Here is a 24,078-nt window from a genome sequence, read left to right as displayed (position 1 = left end):
GTGGGCTATTTTATTTATTTCAGTGTCATCTGGGAAAACTGAGCTGACTGGACAGTGTTTAGAACAAAACTGTCTTATCTCAGTGACACAATTTCAAATGAATTTAAATGGCATAATCCCCTCCCCCACATACACCCATACACATGCTGGTATGTGAGCTCACACACACATACACGCAAACACACACAAACACACACACGGTTCAGGAACTTCCCTTTTGTGACTACTCTATAGAAAAACAACCCTGATAAAAGAAAGTACGGTAACACTTTATTTTACGGGTCCATACATTTTAAATAATTTCATATGAAGGTTCCTGGAAAGAGCTTTGTAATTTAGCACTGTTATAGTTAAATAAATAATTAGCATAAATAAATAAATAAATAAATAGCATTTTTCAAGTAACCTTGTTTCTTTAAGTCAGTGTAGAGCAGGTCAGGTTTCCTTATTATCATTATTATTAATGATTATTTTATTTTTTGTTATTATTTAATAAAATTTCTTCTACTCTTAACTTATTTTTTAATTATCTCTACATAGTAATTAATTTCTTATTTTAACATTGATTTGTTCTAACTTTGTGTTTTCTTTCTCTGTACAGCACCTTGAACCAAACTCTTCGTGCTTTAAAAATGAAATTGCATTTCCTTTGCAATTCATCAAATAAAAATAACGAACTTACCAATAATTAGTGGATGATTAATACATTATTTCTGGGTTCAAATAGAGCTGTTCTTTCATGGAAATTTCTATGGAAATCAATAACTCAAGCGTTTACTTATTTACCCTAAAATGTGTCCCAAATGTAATGTTTTTTTTTTCTAATAAAGCTTAGAGGAAATTATAAGTCAATAACGGACCTGTAAAATAAAGTATTACCACAAGTATCACATGCCTGTACCATCAATAATATCAAAGCTATTCCGAGTCTGGAGTCTGCAGCTAATTTTTTTTCCTACATTATTCAGACAACAAAGTATGGATACAGTACAATTACAGACAGTGCTGTCCCTCTGTAATTTCCTCTTCATTATACAGTTTAATTTACATGGAAATGAATGTGATGCTTTCTTTTCTGTGTAAGATGGATGCAGTATGAAAATACAACTGTTGAGTCCTATCAGTAGAATACATCCTGTAAATCCTGTAAATCATAACGTAGCCATTGTTCAGCATATACACAATCTGAATGAAGGTGCTTCTTATCTGAATAGTAGTGATGGCATGTCCCAAAAACAACAGCTCGCTTGTAAACACACACAAATCTCTTTTTTTTTTGTTCTACCTTACCTCAAAAAACAAATATAGTACCACAGGAATGTTGTAAATCCCACTAACAGCATGAAAACGCTCAAAGCTTTTCCACAAATAATCACATTTTCAACTGTTTTTTTTTACATTCAACTCAAATGTTGCTTTTAAACTGCCCTTCGGATATGAAGCAGCATTTTCAGAGACTCCTTCAACATGAGTGAGTAGCTATGGAATTTATGATGATGACCATCAGTGCCTGTGTTGTAGATATTGTAGACTGTGTTTAAAATTACAGTGCGAAGTTTCACTCTTTTGCGTCTTCTTCCGTGATATTTCGGTTCTAGCTGCCATAAATAATCATGCATGTTGAAGGCTCGTCTCTGTTGTTGACCGCCTTGAGACGATGTGCTGAAGCACCTTCACTGAGGAGGACTTTTTTCCTCTGATTGACAATCAGCTCCACTTCTCTGCCTACCTGTGCTTGTCTCTAACTTCACTCGAGAGCGAGATTTGCTGCTAACGTCGACCTCTTCCTGTACCACACCCTGACCTGAGAAATGATACAGAAACCGAAATATGCACCATCATAAGACAATATCACAGCATCTCTGCCTTTGTAAAAAATAAAGACACCACACTCTGTCCCTTCTTTCGCCTTTTTTGTCTCCACTGCCTCACAGTACAGAGAGCGATCAAGTAGGCGTGGAGCTGAAACAGGCTGCTCAGCGAGAGTCATCCACCTGCCGTTTTATTTAAGGCATGGTGTCCACATGGCAGCGAGCTGAGTCACAGCACCTTCAGCACATTACACGGTGGTCTCGTACTCCATCACTTCTTTGGGTGTGCCCAGACAGCGGTACTGAATCCTTGGCGTGACCGGGGCGGCACTCTCCAGCACCAGGATGGTTTTACGCAGCCGGCGGTCGATGAAGTGAGCGTCCCAGGCGGGGTACTTCTTCCTGGGCAGGTCTATTCGGATGACAGGCCCCTCTGTCCTGGGCGTGAGGTTGGGCACTGGGGCCTGAGTTCCCCGAGGTGGTCGCACCTGAAACACATCTCCATCCACCCCTGACCCCTGCTCTCCTCTTTCTGACCCTTTAGTTCTCTGAAGGGTCCTGGGGGGGCTGCTCACCAGGTCAGGGGGGAGGCTGGTAGCTGGGGAGGCCAGCGACTCCACAGGCACCTCCTTCTCCACAATATAACCCCACCCTGAGACCGGGCCGTCAGGGTGCAGCAGACAGTAATACACAAACATGAAGAAGGTGCCCAGAGCGTAGCTGCTGGCCACCACGCACACCATGATGACGGCGTAGAAGTCTGAGGTACGAGGGCCGCGGTACAAATACCAGGCAGTGGTTAGCGCCACATTCTCTACCAACACAGTCAGACTGTAGATGAGCATCCTGCAGCGAGTGCGCCCCTCCCTCACACTGAACCAGCAGAAAACATACACAATGCCCACCATCATGTTGTAGATGATCTCCTCCCACTTGGACATGCAGAAGTCCGTCTCGCCTTGAATTATCCAAAACGTCATGATGCACCAGTGGGCCACGATGAAGATTCCAAAGTAAAGCTGGAAAACAGAGGCAAACAGGGCGAAGGCCAAAGTGCGGGCGCCGATGGTGAACAAGTGCCACAGGATCTGAACTATGACGGCCTTGTAGGTCATGGGTAGCTTATCATCTCGAGAGTCCCTCAGGACTTTCTGATAGGAGGCGACCATCCAGGCGAGGGATATCAGCGAGGCAGAAGCTGAAAGCCCTGGAGGACAGGGGGAAGAGAGAGTAGCAGAGAAGTTAGACACAGGGTTTTAAGACTAAAATTCAAGGCATCTAAACCAAAACCACTCAGCGTCACATCTAAACTGTTACTATAAATGCAATTGCGATAAAATCAAGTTTACAGATTTAATTTATACCTACAGCCAATAATGTATATAGACACATATTTGATCTCAACAGTGTTTTAATCATGATTATTTAATGCTTGCTTAATTTCCAGAATAAGAGATTAACATAATTTATCCAGCTATTAATTAGATTAACTCAACTGAAGATGCCAGAAGAAATAAAATATGACAATGGGCTTTTTTCCTTTTGGATTGTGTCAATGAAACACAGGATTATGTTGAAAATCAAGGAGTGTATTCAGATTCAAGAATATTCCAAACATTGATATCCATAATTGTTAAATTTAAAGGCCTACTATGCAGGATTTGTTGCTTACTGTTTGTTAACACATTTCAAACCCCTCACTCCTTCCCGGCTCAGTGAAAGTGAGAGCAAACCCCAGATTCACTGTAGTGGAACTAGCTTTATGGCTTGATTTTTCACCTTGTTATTTTTTGTTTTATGGGGCTGCATCCACTATTTTTGTAGTTTCATGCCACGCAGAGACACTTTCCGAACAACAGCAAATAAAAAGAACAAAGAAGATACAAGCAGAGGGCAGCGTCTCTGCAGATACAGACACGGCCACACACTTCTAGCGGGTCATAAGTGATGATTGAGAGGAACTGTTTTTGTATGAGTCTATACATCGCTATTTTAAACACCTGCATTGTCCATCTTTCCAGGCTTTGTATGAACCCTGTAGAGAGGGTGAAATGGCTTCGGGGTAGCTGGCTCACCATTCAACTCTGCAAAAATATACATTTCTCTGCTCTGTGCCTGATTGAGGCGAACACAGGTGACTCATCATGCACAGCGCAGGCTGCAGATGTGTGATTGACTGATGTGATGATTTTGGGGTCATTTTTGTGCCACTCACCCTGGAGGGGCATCACATCACCGGCCTGGATCATGATGCTTAGCTGCAGCACCAGTTGAGGGGCGCTCTTCAGGAAGGACTCGAGCAGACGCAGCATGCTGATATCGGCGCTCTCAAACATCATGCGCCAGTAGTAGTGACGGCGCTCTGGGTCTCTGTGCCAGCGGCTCTGAACGCCCAAATACAGGGCGTGGACATACCTGTGAGTCAGAGGCAGACACGATTCAGACACTTTCATCAGTTGCACTAAGACAGAGTTTTAGATCTTAAATACTGTGCTTCAAAAACTTTTGGACATCAAACACAGACCCTCAGAAGTCATAACTCATTATTCCAAACTCTGGGAGCTGTCAGTAGTTCTTGCCAAAAAGCTGGTTGGTTGCTCCTCTGGGATTCTGACTAGACTGAAACTGAACTAAGCAGCTCTGTGGTTTTAATTTTAGTACAGGCATCGGAGGGGATGGATGTTGAGCTTGTCTGCAATCTCTCTTCAAATGAAATCAATCAGAGTGCTGCAGAGAAAGTCAAATATAAGAAACGAAACCCAAATAAATGCTCTGAATATGGTCTTCACATTGAAGGCATGAGGGGGAAATGCTCACTATAAATCCCTTGTTGATCTTGTACGCTTTGCTGACATGTAGTCCCACCCCCATCTCAGCTTTCTCTAGAATGACCTTGTATAACCAACACATCATTTTGTTGACACACAGGTTCACATCCATGTACTGTGCAAACATATTTCTGCACAAGTGTGTTGACATTTGACTCAATTTGTACCATGCAAATACACAATGCGTAAATCGTTACCTTTATCACTACAGAACGAGTGAACTGTTTGAAAAGGAGCGGTGTTTGCCACAGAGGATGGAAGCTATAAATGTGTCAGTAATTGCCTCGGGGAGAAGGGTCAGAAAAGTCCTATGTCAACACGCCCAGTGAACCACAAGGGAGTTTGTGTAACCCCTTTTTGTTCTGGTACATAAAGTGTGCCTTGGGATGTAACACACTGAGAAAATAGAGCGTACATACAGTAATGAGGGTCAAAGACTCACAGGAGAACACACACACAGACAGAGTTTCATTGCACACACTGGGTTTGTAACACAACCCCATATCCTATCTCTTGTGCTCTGACATTTAATTCTGGTAGCCGGCCCAAATTGATCCCAGCTCACCTGACTAACAGTGTATCAGTGACGGATCATTCCTGAGTTAACAGCTGAGGGTAAAACACACAGCGGTAATCCTCTTAATGTGCAGACACGCTGGTCTGAGAGCAGCGGCAATGAATGGAGCGCACACAACAGCTTTAATGGCATTACCGGTAATTCTGTGCCGCCACAATGTTTTAATGTGCTCCTGGACACACTCTCGCTCACACACACACTCTCAGAAGTCTAAGTCTCCAGGAGGAAATAAGGGATCAATATATATTACCCATAGGGCTGGCTAAAGAGGCAGGAAGAGAGAGACCACGGAGAAAGACACAGACAGGGAGATTAGGAAGGCCTATGGTTAAATCAAACAATTGATCTGCATCAAATTTCATCATTACACATAATTTGTCTTTCTATAATGCCCCGGTATGACTATAAAACACAACATTCTTTGAGTATCATCAGGTTTTGTCTGACCCTCCTCCCACAGTTCATCAGTATACCTCCTCCTGGCTGGCAGCAGTTCAAGTCTGTCAAAACCTATCAGAGCACTCTAAGCTTGAGCACTGCCTCGCCATCACTGACTGACCTACAGACCTACTACCATCCATGTGAGAGGAGAGTGTAAACTGGTTTGTTTTTAGTCTCAGAGCGTGCCTGATAATTAAACATGTTTGGGCTTTCGGTTGAGAGGAGCAGACTGAATCTGAACACTGCTGGGAGATTTGAGAATATGGATTTTGCAAACATCAGAGCAGGAGCCTCAAGCTAAGAGCTGAAAATACACTAAAGAGTGAAAGAGAGGCGGGTACACACATCACTGCAAACAGGAAGCAACTCTCATGACATTTAAGACTAGTCATTTTCTTCAGCAGTCAGGCTGCTTCTCTCCCAAACCCCTCAAGACAAAGGGATTTTTTTTTAAATTTCTCTATATAAGGCGATTGGTGTGGATGAGTTGATGGTTTTCCCGGGAGATGATTGACCTAAAAGCGCGTCAGGAGGTTGAGGGGGGTGGGGTGGGTGGAGACTAATTCTCCCTTTCTAAGCTGAACAGCAACGTCAAACAATACAAAAAGACATTCTGGCATTTTGGGCACAGTCCTCCCTGAATGATTACGTTTCATAAGCTCTTAGCTACATGGAGTGATGCTGTGCTTTGGAGAATCCATGTGCACACACACACACACACACACACACACACACACACACACACACACAAAGGCAGAAGCAGAGGCTGAATGTGTAGTTTCCCCTCCTCTGAGATCTCGTTATGTTCACACTTACCTCCAGACCTGTGCCAGCTGAAAGATGTGAATGATGGCCTGGAAGAGCCACATGAAGAATCTGCAGCAGCCCCGGGCTCCTCCCCCGGTGCCCGGCCCTGGCAGCACCCCGGCCGCGGCAGAGCGGCCAGCGCCCCGCTCGCCGCTGTCCTTGGTGCTGAAGTCGCTCTCCTCCGCTCCCGACGCCGCCACCACTGCGGCCGCGGCCGTGCCGCTCTCGACGGTTTCCGCGAAATCGTAGGCGAACCATCGGAAGCTCAACACTTGCACGACCACGGACGGGACTATCACAAAGACAAGAGTCAGCGAAAAGGACCAGTAGCGGGTCCTTAGGTAGTAGTCCGCGGCCAGCCACAGGTCTGAGGCCCCGTCCGAGAAGAACACCAAAAGGGCGCAGAGCGTCCAGCAGCAGTCCGGAAGGGAGTAGCGCTGCTCGGAGGGACGGTGCTGGGGAGGCCGCGGGTCCGACCTGGAGGGACACTCGGGTGGGATTTCGTTTCGTAGAGAGACGGGTGCACCATCAGATTTCGCGGCCATGTTTGTTGTAGGGAAGAGAGTGAGTAAGAGATGGGAAAATGATGGAAAGGGGGGAGGGGGGTCGCGTAGCCTGTCGGTCTGTATGCATGCGTGAGGGAGAGAGGGAGGGGAAAGGAGGCAGGGAGGAGGGCCAGGGTAGGTGAGGGAGATAGGGAGTCACCGCCGCTCATCAATCAGCGGTGATAATATACAGAGATAGGATTATAATCTGCTCCTTTTATAATATAAAAGGAGAAGATTTCTCTGCAGCTGGTACCGTAGCTGAGGTCATTATCGTTAATATTTCTGCACAGGTAGCACAAGCTCACAGCAGGCTGACATGGGTCCCTTTCATTCATAATCAGAAATCATCTGGATTGTTGCCACTGGAGGGAGATGGACAGATACTTTAAGTAAAGCACAGCAAAACAATTAAAAACCTATCACGGGTCCTGCACTTATAATCCACCTCCAAGTAAAAGTACAGATGCAAACTGCATTTTAAGTATCATATATATATATATATATATATATATATATATATATATATATATATATATATATATATATGTATGTATGTGTGTGTGTGTGTGTGTGTGTGTGTACATCATTACTCTAATGACTTCTTTCTTTCCTTTATTTCTCTTCTTTCCTATTTTTCCAACCTTATTTTTATTTTCTCATTTACCTTTTGTTAATTTACAATAATGAGTTACTATAAAACATACATTTTGCAGGAATGCTACAAGTATGAAAGACATTATATGTAAACAAATGTCAATGTAAATAAAGCAAGTGTAATGTAAAAAGTAATGTAAATAAGCACTCATTCCTTATGATTTTAATGAATTTCTATTCAGTATTGTTTTTTAAACATATATTTGTTTAGTTTTAGTTTCCCTCCCATAAGCAAACATATTGGGCTTATATATAGTGCTTATGTCATGATATGTTCTCTGTCTTGTTTTATTCATACAGTAATAATATAAATATATAATAAAATATAATAGTTAATCTTCATGGTGTGGATAAGATAGAAGAGAAGAGAGAGAAAAGTTCTGATTCACTATATTATTATTTGTCTATTGAACTTTTCCATAATTTTTCCTTCTTTATGTGAAATATTGTTAATTTTAACTCTTTGGACTTAAAGAATATTTGAATTAATTGAGCTAAGACATTTCAAATCTCTATTCAGTTAGATTCAGGACATTATTCAGTCGGAATGTCTTTAAATATCACATTTGCACCAGAGAGCTGTGGTGTCAAACTTTATAGACACTATGAAGACTGAACCAAAGATTGCTTTAAAAAGACACATGCCTGTTTGCTCTGTGCACTACAATCTATTTTCTTTCTACTGTAGTTCCTGCATGAAACTGTTTAAAACAAGATCTCTGGCAATCTGGCAGATCTTCTTTGGCAACCAGGTCATTTTTGGAAAGATTGCTATTTTCAAATGTATTTTTGGGGCGCTTTGAGCAACACAAGCCAAGTGCCATATATTCGGTAGCGGAAAAAATATTCAGATCCATTACTTCTGTAAAAGTACTAATACTACACTGCGAAATTACTCCACTACAAGTAAAAGTCCTGCATTCAAAAAGGTGCAAAAGTATCAGCAACAAAACCTAGTTTTAAGAGTAAAAGTAGTTGTTATGCAGAATGGCCACACTGATTTGATTTCCTCAAGATAGGGTTCATTTTAACTACTTAATATAGTGTTGAGATACAATTCAGAGAAAAAAAGTCTTATTTAAACTGATCATGTTTTTTGTTGACATGTTATGTCTTCACGAGGTTATAGTTGCAGTTAAGCATTGCGTGTTAAAGAGGCCTTTGTGTCTCACCATCATTCTGAGGTGAATCAGCTGAGTGAGTCTCTAGTCTGATCAGTTTCTATTCTGCTTCTGCTGCCTCCACCTCTGAGGGTTCCTCTTTCTGTACTCGTTCCTCTCTCGGCTCCAACTTCCGCTGCAGATCAGCTGAATCCTCGGCTAACACTCTGGGGACTTGGGCTTAGGATGTCATTTCTGCCAACAGGAAACACTACAGTTACACTTTCAGTTTGTCGAGGCTCTCCTGGAGGCATCGATCCTCTCACTACTGTGTCCTGAGTAGTACTTTACCACCTTCAGCTGTTGTCTAGTGTGGAGAAAAAACATTTTATGGAACCACTTCACCACTACTTTAGCATAAATAATTCAATAACATGGGCAACACACCATAATAAAAACAGGACAAAAATAATGAAAATGTACTAAAATTTAATCATTCATAAAAGCTGGAAAATCATCTGTGACAGCAATATTAGAGTTGGTTTAGTACAATATATTTTCAGCCTCAAGACACAAATCAGAACGCACCATTTTCCCCATCAGTCTATAAAATACTAATTTCCTTAGCTTTATTATGCAAAAATGGAAGTAGAATATATTATGGGAAATATGGAAGGCTTGCAGCTCTCAATAAAAAACAAAGTCACTTAGGAAAGATGTTATTTCATCAATACACATCCTTGTAAGTAGGAGCGAGTAAATTATGGACAATGATGCATCTTTGTTGACATTGTTAGTGCAGAAATGTATAAGAAGGCCAACTTTTCACATGGTTTCTTTTTGCAAATGTATTGTCACAATATGCCAAAGATTGATGTTACTTTTAATAAAACATTTTAGTTCCCATACATGGATTTAAACCCCTGGCCTCTTCTTTTACACCGATATTTCCAAAAGAAAGACACCTTGGAGAAGAAAAAAAAACAACAAATAAAAACAGAGTTGTCATCAGGCTGACAATACACACAAAAAAGAGGTGGATTTCTTCGCTATGAAAAAGCAGAGAAGAGTATCTTGAGAGTATGTGCCGTCTCCTGCCATTTTGCGAGTGGTGAAGTATCTCAGTCGGCCTTTTTCAAAATGCTCTGGAGAGGACTTGGAATGCTGGCACGATCCACTGGGAAACAGTTAATCATTACAAGTTTCTGCAAGCAAGAAAAAAAATAATGTCAGTACATATTAAACAGTGTGAAGGACATGAGCAGAGAAAGGAGTCTTAGTTTAGAACAGAGGCCTCAAATGTAAATTGGTGAAGTTATAGCTATACATGAAAGTTAAAAAATGGTGATTAACATTTACAAACTGTTAGCAACACAGAGGAAAAACACAATAGTTTGAGTTGGGAAAACAAGGGACTGGTTCTCTGTGGTGGAAAGTAACTAAGTACATTTACTCAAGTACTGTACTTAATTACAAATTTGAGGTGCTTGTACTTGAGTTTTTGCATTTTATGTAACTTTATACTTCTAATTCATTACATTTTAGAGGCACATGTTTTTACTTCTTACTCCAATATATTTAACTTACAGCTTCAGTTACTTTCCAGGTCAATAACTAACATAAAAATATACTACCAATTTAAAATGATTAGGCAAGTTTATAAATTACACCACATACAAGTATATTAAGTAGTTAAAATAAACCCTACCTGAAGAACAGTTAAAATATACTTACATAAATCAAAAATAATATAACATATATTTGGAATATGAATACCATCCGAGGGGGGCCATTCTGCATAATGAGTCCTTTTACTTTTGATAGTTCAAGTACATTTTGATTCTGATAAGATTGTACTTTACTGAAGTAAGGTTTGAATGCAGGACTTTCACTTGTAGCGGAGTAATTTCGTAGTGTTGTATTGGTACTTTTACTAAAGTAAGGGATCTGAATGCTTCTTCCACCACTGCTCGTGTGTTACTTGTAGAGAATGGGCCACAACATGAAGGAGCACTGGTGTATTGAAGTACAGTTACAATGCTGCAACAGCAGGTGGAGCCACAACATTCATGAAAGATTACAACTTAATACATTTACTTGAAAATATATTATATCGTTTTTTTAATTAAACAAAGCCCTAAAATGTATTTTAAACACAGGCTTCAGACATCTGGTCGACACTGGCCCACTAAAAATAAAAAATAAAGACTTTCATCATGTGAAAAAAGAAGTCGGTACACATGAGTGGCACCACAAGGGAAAAAAGGACCAAAAGATGGTTTAAATGTATTCTATTTCCCTCCCAAAAAATACTTAATTTATGAAACCTTGCTTCGCAGACGCCAGTGATCCATTCATTAACTGGGTTTATGCCGTTACTGCAACACAATACATGCCCCTGTGCCATCAAAATTAATTAAATTAGTTTATTAATTACAGCAATAAACCTCAAAATGTTTTGCGGTAATCTAGAGCTCAGTGAGCAGCAGGAGTCCTGCTCATGTCTGGAATAAATTTAGATTCAACACCCACTCACCTGGCCTGGAGCTGCTGTGGGAGGGCATTTTAGAGCAGTGTGCAATTCGACCTCTTTTTTGTCTTCTTCTTTTCCATCGGCGTTTTTCTGTTGATCTGTCTCACCAGATCATAGAAAATCTACAACAAGAGAAAGTTCAACGGTCTCAAACAGAACTGATGGCATATTATTACAATATTTGACTTATGGATGGCTTGCAGCTTGCAATATAAAACAAAGTCATTCAGGAAAGATGTTTTTTCATTTGCACATCTTATAACAGCATTTTTAGCACCGTTACAGCAGAAATATATGCAAAAACAATCAAGCTAAAACAAACTGGTTGATTAATTGATCACATGAAATGATCTGCAACTGCTAATTTTTATTTGTCACAAACTCAACATATATCTCTACATAGGGAACTGAAATGATTTGTTGTCCCCTAAGCGTTTGACATAATACATCTCAAAAATAATATATAACAAAGAAAATTCATATAAGAAGAGAGAAGATAATGTGCAAATATGAAACATAAAATGTGGTGCAAATATTTAAGGGATGCAGGAGAAAGGTGGACGTAATTGTCAAATTATGTAAAATGAATATTGATGAAAAATAAAGCTAAATTAATCAGTTTACAACATCTCACGTTTGAATATTTTTGCATACATTTGTATTTTCCAGGTTTTAAGATTAAGATTTATCCCTTATTAATCCCACAATGGGGAAATTCAAGCTCTGCATTTAACCCATCCTTTTTTTTTTTAAACACACAAGTGAACACACCATGCAAGGAGCAGTGGGCACAGTAAAGTGCAGCCCACTGCTCCTTGCTTATAAATCAGCTAACTGTAAACCTTTGGCTGTTGGGTGAAAATAAAAGACATTTGAAGTCTTTGTGATATAGCATTTTCTGAGATATTACAGGTAAAGTTTTATATACAGTGGATATATGGTTGTTCAGTGTTCGATATGCTCTTAATTTATATAAGCAAATCAAAGTTGGTCAAAATGCCACCTCCGTCCCCAGCAGGAGCTTTTTGCCTGTCTCACTTGCATTACTATAAAAAAAATGAAAAGAACCATATCCCTGATCATTTGCGTTTGTTTCCATCTGTGCTGAACTGTGACGTTGGTGTACTGTGACACCCCAAATAGTAGGAGTACGTACCTCATTAACATTGATCTTTGATTTAGCTGAAGTCTCTAAAAAGGCACAGTTGCTCCACTGACGGGCCAGGTTCTGACCCTGGTCTTTGCCGACGACACGCTCGTCATCCAGGTCACATTTGTTTCCCACCAGGATCATTGGAACCTGATTGATGAAAGGAAATGCTGTATTAAGTAAGATTTGAACATTGTCATGCTGCCAAATATGAATGTCTGCAACAATCAATATATATAGATGCACATATGCAGCAGCAAAGCGAGACCTGAAGCAAGAAACAAGACCAATCAAACAACCTGCTATGAATAAATAAAGCACACACACAGCATGCTGCGCATCCTCCCTCTAAATCAAGAGATGAAGAGACCAAGACTGAAAGTGGCAGATAGCGTCTAACAAGAGCTCTGACATTTCCACCCTGTCACAAAGTTCTTGCCCCCCTCCTCGCTCTGCCCTCTCTCCCACAGAGCTGACTCTAATGAGGCAGTGACGAGACTGAGAGGTGACACATGCAGATTATACAGAGAAACACCAACAAAAGGTTATCACTGTGGAGAAACTCTCCACACACTGAGGCTTAGAGAATGACGAGTCACTGCAATTAGCAAAGAAATATTTTAAGAGTCTACTCATGCTTATAATGTTATACCAACATGTATCTACTAGTAATTTGTTATCAAAGGAATATCAGTATCTGTGTATATGCTGTCCGACATGTGTAGTTCTGCAGAATTGTGAAAAGTCAATGTACAATCTACATAAAAAGATATGTTTTCATTCCAAATCCACAAATTTCCCACCCTAAATCCGTATCGGCCTCAAAAATCATATCGGTCGGACTCAAATGAAAATCCATGAATATCCAAATATGTTGATTTTGAATTACATACATCCAAGTATTGAGTGTTCCTTTATTAATTTATATATTTTCTGCTGTAAATCATAGCACTATGATTCCCATGAGGCAGAAAACACAGATTTACACTTGGAATTTGATGATAATAATCTGATCATCATATTCATATTTGCCTAAAGAAATCTGGGCAACATGTAAGAAGACTTCAATTTCAGATGCACACAAAAGCATTAGACTTGGGTCAATTTCTGGTTTCGCTGGTCCAGTCTGGTGTATGACCCTAAACTGGCCTGATTTTCTGCAAACCCACTGAAGCGACATTTGTCATTATGACACATTCTGGCAAATTGAAAAGGAGCCTACAACAGCAACCTGACCCGTCATGACCCGAAGGCGTCAGATCGTTAAATGTAACTTGTGTTGAATTAGCAAGCTGCAGTATTGGACAGCAACAACGTGCAAAATCATATCGAAAAAATATATCCGATATAAGTTTTATCTGGTAATTTTTTAGTTTTTACACGACACCCTCGAAAAAAATAAAAATATATATAACATTTTAAAAGAGCATAACACTCACATCGTCAGTGTCCTTTACTCGCAGGATCTGTTCCCGGAGGTCCTGTAGGTCATTAAATGTGGACTGTGCTGTAATGGAGTAAACCAAAGCAAAACCTTGGCCATTCTTCATGTACAGGTCCCTCATAGCCGTGAACTGTTCCTACAGATCAATAACAGAGAGGAGAAACCATCAGCAGCCCATTTATATTTATCTTCTATCTCCATCTGATGCCCATGTCTGACTCGACTTACTGTTCCAGCCGTGTCCAGGATTTCCAGCATACATTGCTGCCCGTCGACCTCGACTTGCTGTTGGAGAGAAACAAAATGATGCATTTTTATTTATAACACATTGAATACCTTTCATGTCAGTGAGGAAATGTGTTTCTGAGCTTACCTTTCTGTAGGAGTCTTCTATTGTGGGGTCATACTTCTCCACAAAGATGCCTTGCACAAACTGGACTGTCTGAAAAACAAAATAAGAAAAACATTTTTTTTTAAAAACGCAGCACACTGTATAACTTAATTCAAATCTATTTCCCATACATTTCAAATATTATGATTGACCCTCAACATTCATCCCTAACTAGAAGCCAGTTAAATTTCCTAACAAGGATAATTTATGTTCTCCAGGCTGCACAGCCCATGACTCAGGCTTATTCTTGCCTTCTAGTCTTTTATTCATTGCAACTTTTGAAATATTACTTCCCAGAATAAGGCAGTATACCACAATATAGCTTATGTTTAACTACGAAGCTATCCAGTTTTCTTGAAAATACATTTGTTTCTCACTTCCATAACACATTTTTTAATACAGAGCTGAAATAAACATATTGACTCAGTTGTCAGTGCTGCAGCAGCCATCACTCACCAGCGCTGATTTTCCCACGCCTCCTGATCCCAACACCACGAGCTTGTACTCACGCATGGTGGGCAACTTCACTGGACAGCACAAGGGTCTGTGAAAGGACAGAGAGGACGATAAAGTGAGACAGAGGATCTTTGTGTCCTTTAAAGCAACAGGGGGGAAAAACAGCTCAGCTAGCTAAATCCAAACAAGCTTGTACCCTGTCCATGAGGAATATGGCTTAGAATAATTAAAGTAGGGTTCTACAAAATAGTTTGAAGCTCCATTTATATCTTTTTTTCGTTTTAAAACAAGGTGATGCCATGGATAGAATGATCATTTAAAATCATTTGCAGGTACACCCTTTAAAAAAAAAGGGCAATCACCTTATTATTTGTGTATGTGAGTGAAGGAAACACAAAGCAGACAAGAGGACAGAAGCAGTGCAACCTGAAATGACAGCAAAACGTGTCTCAGCATAGTTTTTTATTTTGCTCAGACGTTGTGCCCAAGACTTATAATGGTTGTGATATTCCTGAGGTTTATATGGCATCATGTTGGTGACGTTCTATGTTAACAAAACACAGGTGATATTGTACAACATATGGACATGACCTCCACTCAATTAGGGCTAAACTAGTCAATATTAGAATAATTATGACAGCTCTATACAACATTACCTGTCTTTGTATTTAGCTGCATGTTCTATCTTCCTGTAAATTGTTCTTGGAGCTATGTATAAGCAACTTACTAATTGCAACCAAAGACTTTTACCCTGCTAGAGACCAAAACAAAAACTGATGTACACAATGTACAGTTGTGAAGCTGATCAACTAAACTGATGTCAATGTTAACACCCTGTCAGTACAGTGTTGTAAAAAAATCACCACTGACATCAGCAGATTAAAATGTTTTTCCTCTGCCAAAAAAATGAGCTCTCTTTCTCGCCCACTACCATGGGACTTCAGCTGTCATGACGACAGGGGCGTCGCCTTATAAAAAAGAAAGAAAATCCAGAAGAGCTGAAGCAAAACATGGACATGTTCACTAACTCCAGAGATTCAGACAAGCCAGTGTTTTACCGAGTAGCAACACTGGCATCAAATAATAATTACAGTAAGTGCCTTTTTAGTTAAAAAAACAGCAAGATCTGATCCATAACATTTAATGTAAAGACGTGGGCTCAGAAAAGTGCAACTGACCCTGAAAATGTCAGTATGAGAGTTCCAGTGCCAGAAATAACTTCATTTCATTAGAATACAGAGAAAAAGGCCACGAGAATGACCCATCATCAACTCCATCAGGCTGACACAGTTTAGACAGTGTACGTGGCCTAGAAAATACTAAGAGTCAGAAAAACCGTCTAAGGCATGAAAATGTTTAGGATGAAGAAAGAATTTTTTTCTTATCCAGGACTCATTCAGTGAATAAAAAATAACAATATTTGACAATTTCATGCAAAAAATGTACAGCTGACTACTGAGAAAGTTACAAAGCTAACACTGATAATCAGCCCTGTCGTTATTCTGAGGTTTAATCAAAATTACTTTGTTTATCCCCGAGGGGAAATTCAGTTAGTCTGTTAAATTATTAAAAAGCAACATTTTAGATCATTTCTGAGAAAACTTAAGTAGATCTGCCTGATTTGCTTTGTATTTTTAATAGATTTAACTGAATAAGGAGGATTTACACCTTGAGGTGAAGTCTAAATATAAAATTAATTTTGATTTTAAGGTACAAATTGGACAAAATGACTGACAACACAAGCATATATGGGCCAGCCATTAACAATACGGTAAACAAACATTTACCAGGCCACATATTGCGTTTATATAAAGTTAAGTAGTGCTTCCTTATGTGCTGTAAATATCATTCTGAAATGCAAATGTGATCTTCATTTGATGTACAAATGTCAAAGAGGGGGTGATGCACACCAATATCTCATTTACGACCCTCTTTGAATGTACTAATTATATTAGGTCTGTGGGACATTTGTCTAACATTGAGACTAACAATACAAAAACCACTCTGTCACACTCGACTGGCATTTGCAATTCTAACTACGACGTATGAAGCACCACCAGAAACCCACAGTGTGACACAGGCACACGAGGCCCACTACAAAGAGCCATTGTAATGACCCTCCTCTACTCAAGTACACCATACAAACAGAAAATGGAGATCAGAGGGTGCATGCATGACCACTGCACTGAAATCGTTACCAGGGTGAGGGGGGTGCACCTAAGAGTGATGCCACCATGAGCCTAAAATTATGCGTAAACCCCACTGTGTTTAAAATACAGATCTATGTAGGTGTCACAAATCTTTCCTCTATGCCGTGGTGTCGGATATGAAACCTAAGCCTTCACCTGATTAGATATGAGCCCAGACTCAAACACTTCAAGTATGAAACACTTGAGCTGACAACCTTCACCAAACCTACTCATGAATTTTTGTTGATGAGAGTGCCTCATTGTTGCAAACAGCTGATGAACGCATACATTTATCCTACATTCATGATCAAGAAGTAAAAATCTAAACATCTACCCCAGTTTAAAAATGGACAATGCCTTTCACAAAGGGGGTATTTTGCACAAAATCTGCATAGTAAAACAAAAAGCACATTAATTCTAAGAAAACAGCTTCACCTACTGTGTACACGGCTGCTGCAGATGACAACTCCCTCTACATCTGGGGAAGAGGGGGCCGGCAGATCCTCAGGCACACTGATGTCAGCGGGCAGGTGCTGAGGGTCAGATGGGAGCCGGTAAAATAGGCTACACCAGACTGTTCAGACAGGAAACTGGCCCTGGATTAAACCAAACATTTTGGTGTTTACAATCAAGTCACTGGTATAGATAAAACTGATTTAATTCACAACACAATTCCAAGTTTTGCTGTTTTTTGTTGGAAGGCAATTATATCAATTGCAAGAACACTTTGACATACAAAATTTACACCAGTAAAAACTGTCAATTAGAAGAATTATTTAAATCATCTGCTGTGCAGCATTTAACTACTCCAACACACAATGTAAAGATGATGCTTTTGAGGGATGACATTTTGTTGCCAATTTAGGTGCTGTGTGTCTACTTTAATACGTCATGCGTTGTCACATGTTATGTAACTAACAAACAATCTTGATTCCTTGAGAGACCTGTTGCTGATCATCAACAAACAAACAAACATAAAAACTGCCGGATTTGTTTATTTAAAATCAGGGCTACTTAAACTACTCTTCAGTTCAGTACAATCTTGTATCGTGTGCGTCAGAGCCAGAAGGGGGCAAATGCCTTTTAAACTTGGCAGAAGAGCACAAACACAATTGATTTAATTAAAAACTTTTGCAAAAGTTCTTTTAAAAATACGACTGTGTACGTTAAACAAGTTGTGTCGTGTTGGCATTTAAAATACTGAACAAATATGAAGATTTTTATGACAACTTGAAGCGTAGTTGGTGTCTAAAGGAAGGGTGTGGCTATTAGTTTCCCAACAGACTGAGACCGTAACACCGTTCAAACTGATCAGTGATAATGGGTTGAGCTCACTTAAATGTGAATCTAACGTTAAGTTTGAGAAGTCATAGCGAATAACAAAAAGTAGTTTGATTACCACTTAGCTTGACAACTCAAATGTTAGCATTCGGCTAGCAACATTTGGTAAATGTTAGCTCACAGTATTGGGTGTTAGCCTGGAAAAGAGCACAAACTCTGTTAACTAACGCTGCGTTGGCATATAATCACATGTGCGCTCCGCGTTCAGCGTTAGTTCACGTCTGACAACAATAAAACTCCATTTTAAGTATTTAAAGTAGCTTAGAGGCTAATATAACTGTTTAGCTAACACCGTTAGCTAAATAAGTTAGCTAGCCAGTTAGCATTAACCCGAACTCTCAAGTCTCGTTTTTTTTGTTATCTAGCTAACGTTTGAGTTTTCAGACGCTAGTTTAGTTTCCGTTGACATGTGGATAAACTGATATCTATTTGAATGCGAGTGAGATACAACCGGACATTAAACTACATGAAGGACAAACCATGTTTGTATCGACAACTCGTTAGTTAGTCATTAGCTGACGTTAGCTACTCAACCCAGTCTTCTAGCTCCGAGCTAAAGCTATTTTACTTACAAGAATTACTCGCTACAGTTCAGCCAGAAGTCACCCGAGTGGCTCATCAGAGATAAAACATTTTTTCAGGATTAATCCTTAAACTAATAAAGTCCCACGGCTGGATAATTAGCTATAAAAATGGCTAATTTTACACTCGGGCAAAGCTTGAGAAGACACTCACCGTGTTCCGCTAGATCACACAGAGTGAATGTACGGAAGGGTCGGAGCAGCCTCCGCTGATTGGTCGAGGATCAGCCAATCACAGCGCTCCAAGTTAAGGCAGAGTTTAAACCTTTATACAGTCTATGGTTTAAACCTCTTCACAGTTTATTACATTCTTAAAGTCAAAATAAAAATCAAAAAATCTAAATTACTTTATTTATCCCTACGGAAGAGGATTAGGGCCACACAAGAAAAAAATATGAGTTCTGACTTTAAACTCAGAATTCTGACTTTATTCTGACTTTATTCTAAGAATTCTGACTTTATTCTTAGAATTCTGAGAATAAAGTCAGAACTCAAATATTTTTTTCTTGTGTGGCCCTAATCTACTTCCGTATATTCCCGAGGTGAAATTCAGTTAGTCTGGTAGAATCTCTTGAAAAATGGGACAGCCTGATGGCTGTAGGAGCGAAGTATCTTTTGTATCTCTCCATAAACTCTTCTCTCCACAGAAGTATCCATCAAAAATATCATAAAAAATACATAAAAACTTAGCAAAAACAGAGAGCTGCCAAACTTTTGTTGCTCCTCCATGAAGCGCATTCTGTAAAGTGAATAAACTACAGCTATTAATATTGTAGAATGGTAAATTATGTTGTGTTTAAGTTATCTTCAGGAAGAAAAGCCTGATCTTTTCAGAAGCATATTACTTCTTTAGTCTAGGTTTTGACTGAGTTTTATATATCTGTCTATTACTGTATTTTACCTTTTTGATATGATTTATGAAAAAATAAATAAAATAAATATTTATTTAGTTTGAAAACCGGCTCTGCAGTACTTATTATTATAGATGATTATCTATCTATCTATCTATCTATCTATCTATCTATCTATCTATCTATCTATCTATCTATCTATCTATCTATCTATCTATCTATCTCTATCTGCATCTTATTTGCACTAAAACATTGTTTTGTTGTTATTTTTGTGGCCATGTCTGTGTTATTATTTATTGTATTTTAAATGTTTAATTTAGAAGTAATCCAAAAGTATTCAGATTACTACGTAATATAATCCAGTGCATCACGTTGCAAATTACAAAAAAAAAGACATGTACTCTTTATTTACAGTTTTTCTCAGTCGCTTTGGTGCATTTCTCACATCACTATTTACATTTACACAACAGTTAATGCATTTCTCAAAAAAGTTAGTACAAACTTCAAAACCTTGTTGATAACCTGCTCAAAACGGATAGCTTGTTCCTCAAAAGCAAGTATTCATGTCAATGAAAGTGTCAGTGACATCAAGATTAAAAGTCCTGACATCATTGTTTATGAACCATATAGTCAAATGCCTCTGTCATGTTTTCATTATGACAGTTTAATTATGCTTTCCAATGCAAAAAAGTCAGATCTTGGTGACGCTGCCTGAAAATGCTCAAGACAGCACTATATACTATTTGCACAGCCATTTGAAAACTACAGTAAAGTTACACATTAATGTATTTAGTGAGGTAACTGAGTACAACACACTGAATTTTTTCACCTACGTAATATTACAAAAATTAGACACATCCTGTCTCAAAAGGATGCAGAAAAATTAGTTCATGCTTTTTTTTACTTTAAGGTTAGATTACTGCAATTCCTTACTGTCAGGCTGCTCCAATAAATCCCTTAAAACTCTTCAGTTAGTCCAAAATGCTGCGGCTCGTGTACTAACAAGAACCAAGAAAAGAGATCATATTTCTCCTGTTCTAGCTTCGCTGCACTGGCTCCCTGTAAAATCCAGAATTGAGTTTAAAATCCTTCTTCTTACTTGCAAAGCTCTAAATGGTCAGGCACCATCATATCTTAAAGACTTCATAATGCCATATTACCCTTCTAGAGCACTACGCTCCCAAAATTCTATGTTACTTGTGGTTCCTAAAGTCCTTAAAACTAGATTGGGAGCCAGAGCCTTCAGTTATCAAGCTCCTCTCTTGTGGAATCATCTCCTAGTCTCAGTACGGGAGGCACACACCCTCTCTTTATTCAAGAGTAAACTTAAAACTTTCCTCTTTGACAAAGCCTATAGTTAGGGCTGGCCGAGGCCTGCCTTGGACCAGCCCCTAGTTATGCCGCTATAGGCCCAATGTGTCGGGGGACACGATACACCGGGGCCCTCTTTCTCTCTCTCTGATGTCCCAATAATACATGACACAAGCTTTTATTTTCTGGTCTCACTGCCGTGGATCTGGTTCGGCCCCAGATGGGAATGCTCCTCTCCTGATCCACTCTACACTCACCATGACTAATGGCCAATAGTGGCGCTTCATCACCTGCTGCTGCTGATGTGAGGGTCTAAGGACAGAGGGTGTCGTACCATGTACAGTCTGTGAAGCCCTTTGAGGCAAATCTGTGATTTGTGATTTTGGGCTATATAAATAAAATTGATTTGATTTGAATATGCATGTTTCATATATTTACTGCATATGCTCTTTGCAATTCTAATTTGTTCACAGCATTATGCAAAAGAAAAAATACACCCTTATTTACAACAAACATAAACACCCTTTGGGTAGAGCTGTGCACTACTGTAAACAATATTGCAGTACATATTGGAACTGAACATACGTACAACATACATAGCACTGTAAATTATTGGTGCACATCCAGACGTTCCTCTCTGTCTGGCCACATTGTTTCATCTACATCACAGCCAATATCATCTCTGGCAATGCAGCGAGGAAAGTATCACCTCGAGTGGTGAATCCACCCTCCGCAGGACTCTGCTGTGATATCATCACATGTCATCCCCTTCCTCCCTGCACCCTCACCCCTCCTCCACGAGGCTGACCTTCTATTTCTGTGTCACAGATTTGCAGAAATAGTCCACACTATGTCCTGCTTAGTTCATATATGTTTGTAAAGTGGGGGTTATGGGATTCATCTCTGAGTGATTGTAGAGAAGTGGCTTATCATTGGTTGCAACTAATGCTTCACACAGCCCTTCTCATCAGAGAAAGCTGAGATTCACCTGAGAGAAATTGTTCAATTTAGGAGACATATTCAGGAAAAAAAGATTTTAAAAATGTATAAAATTAGCTTGACAGATTTTGACAACTAGTTCAACATTTTTGTATGTAATGACTCAAGCAATGAAATGAGGACTATTAGTTTTATATGGAATGACTGTTCAGCATTCACAAGAGTAATTAATTTTGACTGACATGACATAAGCAAATGATAATGTTTTAAAACAGCAGAGAGTTGTGTGCAAGCAATTGATGCATGTCCAAAAGCATTTGCAATTTGTTGGAAGGAATGAGAAACTGCTACTATGATGAGCACAAATGACTAAATGTTGTGGAGGTTGTGCAAATGATAACAGTGATGTGAGAAAGGCACCAAGGCGACTAAGAAAAACTATAATATTTGACAAATATAATATACAACTAAAGTTAAGTAGAAATATCTCAAATGTACACTTCCAGCACTTGGGAGTAAATGTTTTTAGTGGCATTTTAGCACCATGCACTATCTAATCTCTATGTCAACAGCCGAAAATACGCTTATAAATATATATTAATGCGTCAGTAAAACATATACAAATAATAGCAAAACATGTATGATAGTATAACAAGTCAGTTTGCATTGATTGCTATTACTTTTTATTCTTTCAACATATTTTGCTAATAATAGCCCAAAACGGAGTTTATAGTATTGCATTGAGTATTGTTACAGTGTAAAATGGCAACTTTTACTGACTCAAAGGGTCTAAATACGTCTATTACTAACAGGAAAGTAGCTAATTGTTTTCAAATACACTGGTGTAATCATAAACAAACAGATGAATAAAAAAAATGTGAGTGTATTTATTTTGTAAAAGACTCCTGAAAAAGATTTAAACCTAGTGTGTATGATGCATGCTTTAATGTAGAAAAAGATCAGTGGAGCAGAAACTTACTTTGTCTTATATGGAGTGCATTTTCACTTTTTCCCCTCTAACATTGTTGACAATGACATTTAGGATAGACTTTGTTTACATTCTTGTTAAGGAAGCTGGCACATCTTGTAACGTCTGAAAAATCACAATTGATTCTCACAACCTCTCAGAAGAAAACAGGCAGCGGAGAGAGGAAGAGCCTTGATCATGAAAAGTAGCACAGCTGCACTGAGAGCTGATGTTTGGCAGGTGATTTTTGAGGTGAAGTTTGAAGTTGAATCCAATAATATAAAAGAGCTTTGATGAAACCCGTGTGACTTAAAAAGCCACCCAGGTTCTCGTGTTTGTTCACTTTTGGCATTTAAAATTTGCAGCGAGATGGGATTTCATTTTTCAGGAACGAAACCAAACAGCAAGGTTTGTTTTTCTAACATCACATCACATCTGATCCAAGGTTTATTTGGCTATGCTTGTTTTTTTTGTTTTGTTTTTATCTATGTAGTTTAAAGCATCAGTCTGAGTTCCTTGTGTTCCTGTTTCTTTGTATTTTTAGATTGAAAATACATATAATATATAATGTTATTCTCTTGTTGCTGAATGGATTCACAGGTACTTGCCATATGAATTGGATACCTTTGAACTGGTCGTCCAGTAAAACACAAATTTAACTTTTTCGATGACTTGATTTGACAAAAGCAAAACATATTTTATTCCAACTTTATGGGCAACCGTGTACATTTTGGGAATTTATATATATATGTGTGCTTGTGTGTTTGTGTGTGTGTGTGTGTGTGTGTGTGTGTGTGTGTGTGTCATACAGAACTGGTTAGCTAACATTTCTTTAGTCTCTCTGGCACATTTTAATCACTTAGGTGTGTCACAATTTGGTTGCATCAAAATATTTCCTTCTTTAACTAATCATCCACTTAATATTTTCATATTTATTCTGTCACTGTGTGTCTGTGACTGATGTCATGACAGAAGCCCACATGAAAGAACAAGACACATAGCTGGTCAGGACCCTGTGACTGCATGGGTTAGATGAGTTAACTCTTGCTGCATTTCTTCCTCATTACGCTGGCTAAATATGGAGTTTGTGACAGACAACAGGCACTGTATCATCAGATGACTTATGGCTGCAAATATCATTTGATGTACTGTATACTGG

At 39.0% G+C, this 24,078-nt stretch overlaps 2 protein-coding genes across 4 annotated transcripts; both read right to left on the bottom strand.

The window, feature by feature from the left end:
- Positions 1-1,328: 1,328 nt before the first annotated feature.
- xkr7a (XK related 7a) lies at positions 1,329-7,022 on the bottom strand. The gene is made up of 3 exons (XM_059333141.1): positions 6,474-7,022; positions 4,027-4,226; positions 1,329-3,018 (listed from the first exon to the last, which is right to left on the bottom strand). Exons 1-3 carry the CDS (start codon positions 7,007-7,009, stop codon positions 2,060-2,062), a joined length of 1,695 nt encoding a protein of 564 aa, XP_059189124.1. The 5' UTR covers positions 7,010-7,022; the 3' UTR covers positions 1,329-2,059.
- A 2,216-nt stretch (positions 7,023-9,238) lies between these two features.
- Positions 9,239-19,115, bottom strand: LOC131971832 (ras-related protein Rap-1b). Of its 3 annotated transcripts, none has more exons than XM_059333467.1 (9): positions 19,006-19,115; positions 17,369-17,525; positions 14,741-14,828; positions 14,267-14,335; positions 14,122-14,178; positions 13,889-14,029; positions 12,456-12,599; positions 11,303-11,421; positions 9,239-9,971 (listed from the first exon to the last, which is right to left on the bottom strand). In XM_059333467.1, the coding sequence occupies exons 3-8, from the start codon at positions 14,795-14,797 to the stop codon at positions 11,332-11,334; spliced, it is 558 nt and encodes a 185-aa protein (XP_059189450.1). In that variant the 5' UTR covers positions 14,798-14,828; positions 17,369-17,525; positions 19,006-19,115; the 3' UTR covers positions 9,239-9,971; positions 11,303-11,331. The 3 variants fall into 3 exon arrangements, with proteins under 3 accessions (XP_059189450.1, XP_059189449.1, XP_059189448.1); XM_059333466.1 differs by lacking the exon at positions 19,006-19,115 and adding an exon at positions 18,843-18,999 and having other exon boundaries at positions 17,365-17,525; XM_059333465.1 differs by lacking the exon at positions 19,006-19,115 and adding an exon at positions 18,843-18,999.
- Positions 19,116-24,078: the final 4,963 nt, after the last annotated feature.

The sequence above is a fragment of the Centropristis striata genome, chromosome 5, assembly GCF_030273125.1.
Source record: "Centropristis striata isolate RG_2023a ecotype Rhode Island chromosome 5, C.striata_1.0, whole genome shotgun sequence".
Classification (NCBI taxonomy): Eukaryota; Metazoa; Chordata; class Actinopteri; order Perciformes; family Serranidae; genus Centropristis; species Centropristis striata.
Note: the sequence above shows the minus strand (reverse complement) of the source record. Positions and strands in the feature narration are given on the sequence as shown.

Excerpts from the sequence above, each read along its gene's own strand:
- xkr7a (XM_059333141.1), bottom strand. The coding sequence starts at position 7,009 with ATGGCCGCGAAATCTGATGGTGCACCCGTCTCTCTACGAAACGAAATC. Across the intron at positions 4,227-6,473 it reads CAGCTGGCACAGGTCTGGAG|GTATGTCCACGCCCTGTATT; the intron begins GTAAGTGTGAAC and ends TCTGACTCACAG. Across the intron at positions 3,019-4,026 it reads TGATGTGATGCCCCTCCAGG|GGCTTTCAGCTTCTGCCTCG; the intron begins GTGAGTGGCACA and ends CCTGTCCTCCAG.
- LOC131971832 (XM_059333467.1), bottom strand. The coding sequence starts at position 14,797 with ATGCGTGAGTACAAGCTCGTGGTGTTGGGATCAGGAGGCGTGGGAAAA. Across the intron at positions 14,030-14,121 it reads TCCTGGACACGGCTGGAACA|GAACAGTTCACGGCTATGAG; the intron begins GTAAGTCGAGTC and ends ATTGATCTGTAG. Across the intron at positions 12,600-13,888 it reads GAGTAAAGGACACTGACGAT|GTTCCAATGATCCTGGTGGG; the intron begins GTGAGTGTTATG and ends TTCATCAATCAG.